The sequence below is a fragment of the Gorilla gorilla genome, chromosome 23 (assembly GCF_029281585.2).
Source record: "Gorilla gorilla gorilla isolate KB3781 chromosome 23, NHGRI_mGorGor1-v2.1_pri, whole genome shotgun sequence".
Taxonomy (NCBI): Eukaryota; Metazoa; Chordata; class Mammalia; order Primates; family Hominidae; genus Gorilla; species Gorilla gorilla.
The window spans coordinates 42194121-42208088 of NC_086018.1; the positions used below are offsets into that span (position 1 = coordinate 42194121).

The 13968-nt window shown below is 51.5% G+C and overlaps 1 protein-coding gene across 3 annotated transcripts in view; it reads left to right on the forward strand.

The window, feature by feature from the left end:
- PARVG (parvin gamma) overlaps positions 1-13328 on the forward strand; it is a 29535-nt gene extending 16207 nt beyond the window's left edge. For 2 of the 3 annotated variants that reach the window (XM_019018491.4, XM_055374830.2), the window contains 3 exons: positions 1025-1126; positions 8203-8275; positions 8761-9626. In XM_019018491.4, the coding sequence (XP_018874036.2) occupies positions 1025-1126; positions 8203-8275; positions 8761-8870 (285 nt within the window). In that variant the 3' untranslated portion in view covers positions 8871-9626. Of the gene's footprint in view, positions 1-1024; positions 1127-8202; positions 8276-8760; positions 9627-12647 lie in introns of those variants that run through there. The other variant, XM_055374831.2, reaches the window with a different exon arrangement.
- Positions 13329-13968: the final 640 nt, after the last annotated feature.

The following is a 13968-nucleotide window of genomic DNA, read 5'->3' on the forward strand; positions in this document are numbered from 1 at the left end:
TTCCCTCCTGCCTCCACCACTTATGGGCCCTGGGGTCTGCTGAGAACCCTCCACATTTGCTGTGTGACCTTGGGTGAGTTACTGGACTTCTCTGAACCTCAGGCTCTTCTTCTTATAAAGTGGGTACAAGACAGCAACTTGGTAGAATTGTGAGTGATACATGAGCTGGTGAGCCCCACGTGTTTGGTATATTACCTGGCACGCTGCCAGCATGAAATAAGTGAGAGATTTGTAGTTTTATTATATTTTATGTGGGTATAAACAGGATGATTTCTGAGATTTACATTCTACCTGTTCTATCTTTATCTCTCCCTTGGTAAAATAATGGGTTTCAGAGACTCATGGCATGTGCAAAGGTGGTATTTAGAGACTGTTCAATAAAATGGGGTAAGGAAGTCCCTTGCATTTCAGTTGTATTACCAAGGAATAGCGGCAGAAAAGATTTCAGGCCCAAACTAATAACATCGAAGCAGACTTAATATGAGGAAATTCCATTAAGGGCTTTGAATGGCAGTTCCTTCCAGTATCCCATCCTGTGTTTTGTATCTTTGAAGAGACTCAATAGGATTATATTAACATATGATATGCTGGCGGCAGGGACGACAGCTTTATCTCTGAACATACAGACAGAACAGACAGAAATATTAATGTGGCAGCCGGTGAGATGAGCCTGGTGTGCTGCTCTCTGCCTTTCCCTGATGGAATAATTTTACACTTAACTCTGTTTTCCCCTGTGTTTCTGTAGCTTGTGGAAGAGCGTGCTGTTTAAAAGCTGATATGAGGCTTTTCTGCAGTAAGTTTAGAAAGCACTCTTTTCACTGAGCATGTACTATATACCAGGCAGCCTGAAACCACTTTTTACCTGCAACCCTGTGAGGTCAGGCATGTCTTCCCCACTTCTCACCAAGGAACCAGAGGCTCAGAGAAGTTGTATGACTTCCTTAGGGCCACACAGCCTGTAAAAGACAGAGTGGGCTTTTCCAGGCTTCTTCCATGTGACTGTCTCCAGTTCCTTCCTTTGTAGTTTGCAGACGGGGTCATCTTACTCTTGCTGATTGGACAACTTGAAGGCTTCTTCCTGCACTTAAAGGAATTCTACCTCACTCCCAACTCTCCTGCAGAAATGGTAAGTTTTCCAAGGATTTTTCTTTATGGTCTACCTCTGGGTGAACAGATATACAGAACTGACATGACCAGTCTGTTTATTCACTTCCAGGTGAAGTGAACGGTGTAGGGGAAGCTTATTTGTCTATATGTCTGCCTATCCATCCATCCATCCATCCATCCACCTATTCACCTATCCATCCATCTACCATCCATCCATCTACCCATCCATCCACCCACCCACCCATCCATCGATCCACCCATCCATCCACCCATCCATCCATCCATCCATCCACCCACCCACCCACCCATCCATCCATCCATCCATCCATCCATCCATCCATCCATCCATCCATCATCTACCTATCTATCCATCCCCATCTACCCATTATCTACCTACCCGACCGCCTATTAGCCCTCCTGTTCACCTACCAAGCCACCCACCATCTATGCACCCATCCATTTAACTGCCTACCTGTCCATCCACCTAACTGCCTACCTGTCCATCCACCTACCTGCCTGTCCATGCACCTATCTTCCTGTCTGTTTATTCATCTACCCAGTCCATCCATCCATCCATCCACCCACCAACCTGCCTGCCTGTCTACCCCCCCATAGGAAGTTTATCTATATGTCTGTCTGTCCATCCATTCATTCATCCATCCACTTGCCTACCTGTCCATTCACCTGCTTGTCCTGTCATGCATCCATCTGTTTGTCCTTCAATCCATCTTCCTGTTCTGTTTATTGATCTACCCAATTTACCCATACACTTGCCTGCCCATCCACCCACCTGCTCATCCACCCATCCCCTACCCACACGCCTGTTCCCCCATTCCCTGAGGGCCTGTTTAGTGCCAGGCCCTGAACTGCATGGGATGTTAAGTTGATCCAACATAGCTCTTGCTTTCAGGGAGCTCTCAGTCTGTGCCCACTGTTCTCCTAGTGACGTGTGGTCTTGCAGGGCCACAGTGAAATGTGTTGGTTCAGATGCCTGGGTCAGAGGAGGGGCCTGGAAGAATGAGGGCTTAGAATAATCTCAAGGAGTCAGGAAGGGCATTGCATCAGAGGGGAGCTGGGAAGTTGATTAGGGATTGGTTTGCAGAGTTATCAAGGAAGGGCTTGCAGAGGGGAGAGAATAGCATCAGCAAAGGCTCAGAATGTGGCAAGAACAGGAATGAGTCAGGGAGGTGTCGGTGCTTCACTCTGGCTAGAGGGGCTGGAAGGGTGGGGCCTGACCTGGGGGGATCAGCAGTTCCCACGTGGACCCTAGAGGCTGGTGGACTGGCTGGGATCTGGCTGCCTGCTTCCAGGCATGAGGGCTGTGGCTTGACCTGGGGAAGAGGGATGAAGAGAGTGATGGAGGTGAGGTGGGAGGGCAGGTGAGCCTGCAAAGATGCAGCTCCCACTGCCTCTTCCCCAGGTACAGCCTTCAGTGCCCGCTGGCTAGTCCTGCCTCCACCCCCACCAGACCCCTGTTGTGTGTGCCACCACTTCCTCCAGCTCCCTGGGCTCTCCCATCTCTGGGCTTTGCCACAAGCTGTTCCCTTCCCAGGAGCACCATTCCTACCCGGTAGGCCTGGCCCATGAGAAGGGATTTTACTACTTTCCAAATAAGGAAACAGAGGTCCACGGGCAGCCAAGGCTTACCCCGGGTCACTGCCAGGCAAGAGGCCTGGGTCTTGTGCTCTTCACCACCAGCTCCCTGCCTGCCTGGACCTCAGGTTTTCTGTCTCTGAAAATGGGCTGACAATCCCTGCCCCCTACTCAGGCCACACAGGTAGTAAGAAAGAGTTTGGAGAACCATCGAGGAGAAAGCATTGAGGGACATGTGGTCCCTAGTATCCCCAGGCTTGCCTCTCACAGGAGGTGACATTGGAGGCGTGCATCCCAAAGGACAGGCTGGAGTGTTGGTGGCTGGTGGCGTGCCCAGGATCCCGGGCAGCCAGCTTATCTCCATCCATGCCAGGGTTCCCGTGGCCTGGGGCAGGAGGACCTCTTTATCTCTCTGCAGCAGTAGCTTTTTCTAAAGAGGTGAAGCAGGAGGCAGGACCACATGCCCAGTCCCAGGGCCAGCCTCTGGGGCTGTTGCTGGGAGAGACAAAGGCTTCCATCCCTTTCACATGCTCAGGGCGTCCTTGGCCCTGGATCAGGCCTCTTGGCCTATCTGGGGCCCAGTAGCAGGTGAGGTCCCCCCTGGACCCCTACCAGACTCCCCTTCCACCTGGGCCCTTCTTCTAGGCCCCTCCCCTTAACCTTCCTGGACACCCACCCTTGTGCCTCTCCCCTACTTCAAGTGGAGCACCCAACTGCCAAGCCCCATCTGCCTCCCCGGCCACGTCCCCTCCTCCCTTCCTGCCGACTCCCAGCCACAGCCACATGACCTCTGGCCCCCTTCCAGCTCTCCAGGGCCTGGTCCTCCCCCATTCCCTCACATCCACGCAGGCTGTGCTCTCAGCCCAGCCTACCCTGGCTTTGCTTCCCACCTGCTTCCCTGGGCGGGCGGCCAGCTCTGCCCACCTTCTCAGCTCCTCTGCAGTCCCTCGGCGCTCTGTGGGGCCCTGTACCACGGTCCACACTCCCTTGGGGTTAGCTCCCTGCACTTTGCCTCTCCTGGCCGTCTCCCCACTCACCCTCCCTCCTTGCCCCTGTGAGAGCGGGGCAGGGCTGCATCTCCATTTTACAGAGGGGAGCCCAGGGCCCGAGAGGCTTACCCAGTACCACCCAGCTGCTCAATGGCAGCCTCACACCATCACAGCCTGCCGCCCGCAGCCTGCCATGTCCCTGGCCCCCACGGGGATGCATCTTGAGTGGGTGTGGCCTCCACCTTCCCTGGAGGCCAGGTGCTCTGGACTTGGTTCCCAAGAGCTGGGATGTTGGGTCAGAGCAACGAGGCCGGGGCAGTCAGTGTCTACGGTCCTGGTGGTTGTGGCAGGCACGGTGGCTGCTGCTTCCTAGGTTCTTCCATTCAGAGGAGCCGCATCAGCCAGCCATTGCCACAAACGTGCTGCTTAACAAACCACCCGAAAACCTAGGGGCTGAAAACCATGCTCATTTCTTCCCACAGACCGGCAGGTCGGCTGAGTTTAGCTGCTAGAGGCTCAGCTAGGCTTTGTCACTCCTCCGAGGACTGGATGGGGATCAGGCTGGGTGGCTTGGCTCTGTGCCACAGCCTGCCATGTTCCTTCTGGGACCAGCAGCTGGCCTGGGCACGCTTTCCTCCTGGCAATGGCAGACACATGAGAGACCAGGCAGGAGGCATGAGGCCCTGGCTCAGAATGGGCAGGCTGCCACTTCCATCGAAGCAGGCCCTGTGGCCTTGACAGTGACATGGGACAGCCCTGCAAAGTGTGTGGGTGCAGAATTGGGCCGATGGTGGGATCTCCCACGGGCAGTGTGGACGAATGTGCTAGCAAATCCTCATGTTGGGTCTTGGAGTTAGGAACTCTTCCCATCCGCATTTCCACAGAGGAAACAGTTGAGAGAGGCACAGAAGTCTGGCCCAGAGCACACAGTGAGTTAGGGTCCTCCCTGTTTCCTCGTGTGGAGCCAGTGTGAGTCTCTGGGAGATGGAGGGGTGGCAGGGCTCAGTGGGGTTGAAGCCAAGGCTGAGACTGGGGTCAGAGCCTGCCTCGGGAAGGCAAGGCACTGAAATGTGAGCGGTGAGGAGAGAAGGTGGAGGAAGGGGGCAGGCAGGACCACCTGCGGGCTGAGGGCCTGGGGCTCGGAACCCAGCTCAGAGCCACTCTGGGGTGCCCCTGGGCTGCAGGGCCTCTGCTCAATCTGTTGCAACATCCAAGCCCCAGTTACAAGACGGGAACAAACGTGCAGACTTCCATGTTGCTGTGCAGCCGCTTTGCTGAATCCACTGATTTTAGAACTTACTTCTGAATATGAGTCAGATTAGATGTGGGGGAAAAGCAGCAGCCTCTTAGCTCAGACTCCAAGAATGAATTTTTACAGCATATTGTGGGCAATCTCTGCTGCAGGAATGTGTAATCAAAATGCTGAAGAGGTCGTCAGCTGAGGAGGGCGGGAACACCAGCCCTTGCTGAAGGTGGGCCTCTGCGGAATTGTTATCTTGGCAGAGTAGCCTCTTGAAATTGGATTTCTCATTACCAGACCCTCTTTGCTGATGGTGTTTATGTGAGATAGTTATTCGTTGTGGGCACGGAAGTTAAGGACGGAGGGAGAGAGGATCATTCGCTCCCAGAAATAAAATCCCCGGAGCCAGGAATCCTTGGCGTCCTTCCACGTTAAATTATTTTCCCCAGGAGGATTTGCACGTACCCTCCCGGGTAGTAACCTTCTCTCAGCTCCGTGGAAGGTGGTAGTTTTATCTTCATCTCAAGCCACACGCGGAAGAAAAATCTCTGGACAGAGGATCGTGAGATAGCTCTGGAGCCAGGGTCAGCTCTTCTGGGGGATGATCTTTTGTTCAGATTGAGTGTCATTGAGGAAGAGTATGACAAACAGAAGCAGATGTCATAATTTTCAGTGTTGATAGCAGTTCCCAAAGCATAAGCTCCATGAGGGCAGGAGGTCTGGTCTGTTTTGGGCACTGGTTGTATGGCTAGCTCATAGTAGATGACAAGTATTTTTTTAAATAAGTGAATGAACAAAGTGTTTCCAAAACATTGGTCCCAGGAGGTGTTCTGTGACAAATGGGTTCTATGAATAAATAACTTGGGGAAACATGTCTAGTCTTGAAGGTTCATGAGACCCACTAACACATTCAAGGCTCTGATAAGTCCTGCAGTGAAGGACTTCCATATTATTTTATTTAATCCAACAATTTCTAAAAACGTTTGGCCACAGATATCCCCTTTCCTGTCCATCTTAGATCACAGTTTGGGAGATGCTGGCTCGCTGAATGTATCAAAGGCGGAGCGTTGAGGCAGGAGAGCACAGTGTGGAGTCTGGAACCTCAGGTTCCTCAGGGTCTTGTTCTCACTCTGACATTTATTCTCCATGTAACTGCAAATAATATTCATGATGAGAATGCGAACAATAGCAACAATTGCAACCCTAGTTTCCCAGAATATTCCAGTCTAGGAGGAAGAACTGGGGACACAGTGATGGGAACTTCCGGTGATGCTCTGGTCTGTCCACTCGGAGCTTCCCATCCATCTTGGTCTGGACAGCCTCAGAGTTTCACCCCGCATTGGCCCCTGCAGCATGCTGCAACATTGGTGCCGTGTGATAGCCTTTGTTTCACTCTTGTCACCCAGGATGGAGTGCAATGGTGCAATCTTGGCTCACTGCAACCTCCGCCTCCTGGGTTCAAGCAATTCTCCTGCCTCAGCCTCCCAAGTAGCTGGGATTACAGGCACGTGCCACCACACCCAGCTAATTTTTGTATTTTTAGTAGAGACAGGGTTTCACCATGTTGGCCAGGCTGGTCTCGAACTCCTGACCTCAGGTGATCTGCCCACTTTGGCCTCTCAAAGTGCTGGGATTACAGGAATGAGCCACCGTGCCTAGCCTGTTTCTTCTTGTTGGCTGACTACAGAGGAGTGGCCCTGCTGCTGCTGCTGGGCACCCTGCCCATACACTCCTTTCCATCTGGGACCCGCCCTCCATCTTCATGTCCCCAAGTGGAGAAGGACTCTGCTCACCCACTTCCAGCTCCTGTGCCTTCATCATCCTCACCTTCAAATCTTGCTTTGTGGCTTCAATTCTGTGTCCGTCATCACATTGGACGCACATGGCAGCCTTGGAGAGGAAGGCAGACAGGTGTATCATCCCCGTGACACAGATGAGGCACCTGAGGCCCAGCCAGGATTTGTGACTTGTCTGAGGTCAGACACTTAGTGGCAGGGGTGGGGGTGGCAGTACACAGACATCCAAGCTAGATCCCAAGAGTCCTCTTGCTCGGGCCATCCAGCAGGTGGCTGGAGGTGGCCTGGGCCAGGCTGGCATTTCTGGATGAGTCTTGCCTGGCCTTGCTCATCCACCGCTCGGCCAACCTGGCCTCTTGGCCCCTGGTGGGTTGCCATGGGAACTGCCCTGCCCTGGTGGGGCTGGTGTGGCCAGGCAGATAGGGAGGGAACGGGACCAGCACAGCTGACCCCCAGGCTGGGATGTCCACCCCCTCTAGTGGATCTACGGGTGGCTAAGACATTGAAGGGAGGACCTGTATGAGGTCACAGTGAACCAGGAGTTCATCCCTCTTCACCCACACCAGGCTGCTGCCCTAAGGCAAAGGGCTGGGACCTACTCTGCTTGTAGATGAGGCCCAAGGGAGAAGCTAGAATGGAGAGGGAGGGGACCTACTGTGGGAGGGCCGGCAGGCTCCTGGGCTCTCACCATATCCTGTAGCAAGGCACAGGGGAACTGTGATGAGCCCACTTTGCAGGTGAGCAAGGGGAGGCCCTGGGCAGGGACTAAGCTGAGCTCTGAATCACTGGGGGACCTGACTGATGCCCGGGCGCTCTCCACCCTAAAGGGAGCCATCTCTGAGACTGCAACCCAGGCAAGGAGTGGCGGAAAGGACAGCCACCTGGGTGGGGGCCGCTCCAGTCTCTAGCCTGCTTTGCATGAGCATTGGAGCGGACAGAACTGGTTTGAGCGCTTTCTGTCTCGTGAGCTCCAGTGATCCCCTTGGCTCCTCTGAGCCTTGATTTCCTCACTGTGCTTTGCCCTGGGAAACAGCTGTTCTCAAAGGGGCTCTGCCACCCCAGGCCCTTGCTCCTTTCCCTGGGTAGTTCTCCCTGCCTGGCGGGACTCACCACCAGGCTTCACCTCCACCAGGAAGCCTTCCCTGATCCCTATTGGATATCCTCCTTGGTGATTGCCTTTTTCACGGGCAGTGGCCCCTGGACGCAAGCGTGTGCCCAGTGTGGTATAGCACCTGCTCAGAGTGGGGCCTGTGAGTGGCTGAGGAATGAGACATGGGTTGCTTGTGTGACAGAGTGAGCTGTAGGGAGATGCTGGATGACCACGGATTGTGGTTGTGGTCAGGGATGCCCACCTTGGATGGGAGTTTAGGCTCATGATGGACATCACAGACAACAGGAAGGGCTTGGCACTTGGGACCCAGGGCCTGGCCTGGGGCTGCTGCTTGTGCCCACATCTGATAGGGCCTTGTCATCATAGCTGCACAACGTCACCCTGGCGCTGGAGCTGCTGAAGGACGAGGGCCTGCTCAGCTGCCCTGTCAGCCCTGAAGGTGAGTGCAAGGCAGATGCCCATACGGTGGCCAGCCCTGGGTGGCAGCCTTGTGCGAGAGCCACAGAACAGGGTGCAGGGCATTGGGGGATGAGAACGCATTGGCAGAGTCCTCTTGCCTGGCAGGGGTGGAGAATGGGCGCTTGCCAAGGTTTCCTGGGAGGGCCACTGCAGCCTCAGGGGAAGAGGTTCTGGGAAGGGGGAGACCAAGGTCTCTGGGGACAGGCTGTCCAGAGAAGCCAGACCTTAAGGAGTTGCTGTGTTGGGGGCCCCACAGGAGGGTTCAGAGGAGGGCTGGCCAGGAGGAGGAGGCAGTCACGCAGCGGGCGCGGGCTCAGGCCTGGAGGGACCAGCTGTCCTGGCTTCCAGGGATTCTCCTGGGATTAGCACTGAAATCCTGAATGCCAGGAAACCTTGACCACATTGGGACAGTCGGTCACTGCCACCCAGGCCTGACTGGCTGCCCTGCCCTCCTCTGGCCCGCAGATATCGTGAACAAGGATGCCAAGAGCACACTGCGAGTGCTCTATGGTCTGTTCTGCAAGCACACGCAGAAGGCACACAGGGACAGGACGCCCCGTGGAGCCCCGAATTGACCCTCACTGCCTCCAAAGCCCAGAGCCTGCCTGTCAGCCCAGCTGGAGGGCCCGAGGCTGCAGGGTGTCCTCCCACAGTCCTGCTGTTTCCTGTGCATTCGTGACCCGCTTCCCTCCCACCCTGTCTCCTGTCTCCATCGTTGGATTATCTTTGAACCCCCTTGTGTGGATCATTTTGAGCCGCCTGACCTTGCTCAGTTTATTTTAATAAAAGTATTTCTGGGAGGGATTCTGGGAACGTGCCAGGGTCCTGGGGAGGGCCCTTAAACCTGCAGCCTCCCTCCCATGGGGTGAGTGTGTGTCACATCAGTCTCTCATCTCTGGGCCCAGGCTAGTGACCGCCCAGAGAGGTGGCATCACTCAGGGCTGGGGACTCTCAGGGACAGGGCCCACAGCCCCAGACCCCACCTTTTCCAGCCCAGCTCCCCACACCCACCTGCTTCTCACTCGGGATGATGGGCCCCAGAGTCACCCTCCAGGGCAGGAGCCCGAATGGCTCCATAGCCATGCCCCCACCCACCGGGAGAAGTGGATTCAGTGACTGTCAAAGCAACCCGGGCTGTGTCCTGCAGCTGCCCTCGTGAGTTTTGCCCAAAAGTCACAAAGAAGCAATCTTCGTGGTTGATTAGTGGGTTCAGGTCATCTCCAGTCTGTCCTCGGGAGCTGTGGGTTCCCACTCGCTCCAGTGAGACTTGGCATTTTCTGCACATAAAGAAGAGTCGTGTGGGAGAATTGCACATAGTCAGTCCAGGGCATCCAGAGTGGGGCAGAGCTGATGGCTGTTGGGAACCGGGGAGGAGGCTGGCGGGGAGGGGTGAGATTGGTGGGGAGGGCTGGGGCTGGCCGGGAGGGGTGGGACTGGTGGGGAGGGGTGAGGCTGGTGGGGGGTGAGGCTGGCGGGAAGGGGAGGGTTGGTGGGGATGGGTGAGGCTGGCGGGGAGGGGTGGGACTGGTGGGGAGGGGTGAGGCTAGTGGGGGGGTGAGGCTGGCGGGGAGGGGAGGGTTGGTGGGGAGGGGTGAGGCTGGCGGGGAGGGGTGAGGCTGGTGGGGAGGGCTGGGGCCTGGCGGGGAGGAGTGGGACTTGCAGGGAGGAGTGGGACTTGTGGGGAGGGGTGAGGCTGGGGAGAAGGGCAACCACAGCCCCAGGCTGCTGCTCCTCCCTGGACCCTGAAGAGGCCTCTGGGTCTGGGGTTTTCACAGTTTGACAGCTGAGGCCTTGGGGAGGGGCTTTAGATGGGGGTTAGGGGCTAGGTCATCATTGACACCCACTGGGGGCGCCTGGGCAGATGTCTTTCGGGGGAGCAAGATGGGAGCCAGGGACGCAGTGCCAGGTCAGCCCTGGGAGCTGGTGTCTGGGTGTGAGAAGGCATTGAGAGGTCTTCCCTTCACCTAGCCTCCCATCTGCCTGCCCCTCTCAGCTCCCAATTCACAGGGCAAACCCAAGCCCATAAGCGTGTTCCACGTGAGCACTCAGATGCACCCCCCTTCATGGATACCCACCCTACTTCCCGGCTGCCTCTGGGAAATGTGCATCCTCCCACACCAGGTACCTGGAGCCCAGCTCCTTCCACCTGCTCAGGTGCCCCCTCCATTGAGATGCCCCCTCCAGCACCTCAAGTCCTCTCCTGGAGCTTCTGGGGACACAGGCTCAGCCTCTCTCAGCTGGCTTCATCCCAAAAGGCTGAAATCCAGCCCCACTTCCTGGGGCCTTTGCATCCTCACTTGCTTGGGCCCCATCCGCTGCAGGCTGGCTCTGCCTGGCTGTTCCACGTCCTCACTCTTGTTCTATTTGACAGCAATTTAAAAAAAAGTGACTTTTTTAATTTCTGTAGCTTTATTGAAAAATAACTTCCCAGTTTGAAGTGTACAATTTGATGAGTTTTGACAAATGCATGCAGTCATATAACCACCACCATCGTTATCCAGACATGGGACATTCCCATCACCATGCAAGTTTCTGCATCTGTCTGCAGCCAGTTCCCTTCTCCCAGCCCCTGGCCCTGGGGACCACTGATCTGTTTTCTGTCACCATCATTTAGACTTGTCTAGAATTTCTTATAAACTGTATCCTATGGTATGTTGCTTTTTGTGTCTGATTTCTTTCACTTAGCATAATGCTATTGAGAGTATCTCCATTGTTTCTTGTATCAACAACTCATGTCCTTAGTACACAGCAATTTGTGTATGCATTTGCCAGTTGATGGCCCTTTGGGGTTCTTTTGGGGTTTTAGTTTTTATGAGTGGCATTGGTATTCATGTTCAAGTCTTGATGTGGGGCCTATGTTTTCATTTTTCCTGAGTAAGTACCTAAGATTGATGTGGCTGGGTCATATTAGTGTATGTTTTACTGTATAAGAAACCGCCAACTAGGCTGAGTGTGGTAGTGCATGTCTATAATCCCAGCACTTTGGGAGGCTGAGGTGGACAGATCACCTGAGGTCAGGAGTTCAACACCAGCCTGGCCAACATGGTGAAACCCCATCTCTACTAAAAATACAAAAATTAGCCAGATGTGGTGGTGCACACCTGTAATCCCAGCTACTCGGGAGGCTGAGGCAGGTAAAAACTCTGGAACCTGTGAGGTAAAGGTTGCAGTGAGCTGAGATCGCACCACTGCACTTAAACCTGGGCAACAGAGCAAGACTTTGCCTCCAACAAAAAGACTGCCAACTGTTTTCCAAAGTAAATGTACCATTCCAGCAATGTATGAGAGTTCCAGTTGCTCCACATCCTTGCCAACACTTGGTATTGTCCATCTTTTCCATTTTAGCCATCCTAGAGGGTACAATGGTATCACATTGTAGTTTTAAATTTATTTCCCTAATGACTAATAGTACTGAGTATGCGTGTTAGTCAGCTCAGGCTGCAGAATACCATAGAGATTTATTCCTCACAGTTCTGAAGGCTGGTAAGTTCAAGATCAAGGTGCAGGTAGATTTGGCTCCTGGTGAGGCTCTCTTCCTGGCATGTAGATGGCTTCCTTCTCTCTGTCCTTACAAGGTCAAGGGAAGAGAGAGAGAAAGAGAGACAGACAGAGAAGGGGAGAGAGAGAGAGAGAGAGAGAAGAGAGGAGAACAAGAGCATCAGAGTGCTCTGGTGTTTCTTCCTCTTTTTATAAGAAAACGAATCCCATCATGAGGCTCCATCCTCGTGACCTGATCTGACCCTAATCACCTCCCAGAGGCCCCACCTCCAAATACTACTACACTGGGGGTTAGAGGTTCAACATGTAAATTTTGAGGGGACACAGACATTTAATCCATAACAACATCTTTTCATGTACGTTGCCATCTGTATATCTTTGGTAAAGTGTCTGTTCAAATAATTTGCCATTTTTTTTTAAATCTAGAAGTTTTATAATTTGAGCTCTTATATTTAGGTCTATGATCCATCTTGAGTTAATCTTTGTATATGGGGTGAGGTAATAGGTCATTTTTAAAATTTTCTTTTCTTGCCTGTATGTGCGTATATATATATATATAGATGCCTAATTTTTCCAGTACTATTCATGTAAAGATTTTCCTTTCCCCATCAAATCACATTGGCACCTTTGTAGAAAATCAATTCACCATATATATTTGGGTTAGTGTCTGGACTCTCTATTATGTGTTATTCTGTTCTGTTGATCTACATAATCTACATCTTTATGTGGATATGTGTATTTTTATGCCAATACTATAGTGTTGTGATTACTGGAAGTTTACAATAAGTCTTGAAAGCAGGTAGTATAAATCCTCAAATTTCTTTTTTCTTGAGATGTACTTTCACTCTATCCAGGTGGATCAGCTGAAGTCAGGAGTTCGAGACCAGCCTGGCCAACATGGTGAAACTACGTCTCTACTAAAAATTCAAAAATAAGTCCTCCAATTTTGTTCTTCATTTCAAAAATTATTTTGGTTCTTCTAGGTCTTTTTAATTCTTTTGGTTTCTACATAAAATTTAGAATCAGTTTGTCATTTTCTGCAAAAAAGCCTGCTGAAATTTTGACTGGAATTGTGTTCTTTAGATCAAACTGGGGAAAACTGACATCTTAAAAATATTGGGGAGCTAAGATCACTGATTTGAGAATATTTTTCTTTTATATAAATATTTAATGCTGGATTTTTTTTCTAAGCACAGCTTTAGCCGCATCCCACAAATACTAATATGTTGTGTTTTCACCTTCATGAAGTTCAAAATATCTTCTAATTTCAAATGTGACTTCCTCTTTCACTCATGGGTTATTTAGAAGTGTATAATTTCCAAATATTTTGGGATTTTTTTTGCAGCTATCTTTTGGCATTGGGTTTTGTTGTGGTCAGAGAAGATACTTTGTATGATTTAAATCACTTAAAATGCATTATGACTTGTTTTATGTACTGGATTATGGTCTATCTTGGTAAATATTCTGTATGCACTTGAAAAAGAATGTGTGCTCTGCTGTTGTTGGACAAAATGTTTCATAAATGTCAATTAGGTCAAGTTGGTTGATTATGTTGTTCAGATCTTCTATATCCTTACTAATTTTCTCTCTACTACTTCTGTCAATTACCAAGACAGAAGTGTTAAAATCTTCAACTGTAACTGTGCATTTCACTATTTCCCCTTTCAATTCTATCAATTTTTGTTTCATACCTCATATAAGATTATAATGTCCTTTTGTCTCCTTTATCCCTTGTAATATCTCTTACTCTGAAATCTGCTTTGTCTGATATTAATATAGCCACTCAAACTTTCCATTAGTATTAGCATGGTATATCTTTTTCTATACTTTTAAACTGCGTCTGTTTAAAGTAGGTTTCTTATAGACACAAATAATTGTGTCTTTTTATACAATCTGGAAACCTCTGCCTTTTAATTAGAGGGTTTAGTCCACTTACATTTTTTATTGTGGCAAAATATACATAGCACAAAATTAACCATTTTAGCCATTTTAAGTGTACAATTCAGTGGCATTAAGTACATTCATACTGTTGTGCAACCATCACCTCCATCCATCTCCAGAACTTTTTCATCGACCCAAACTGAGACTCTGCACCCAGGAAATACTAACTCTCCATTCTCCCCTCCCTCAGACCATGGTAACCACTATTTCTCCCCTCCCTCAGACCATGGTAAC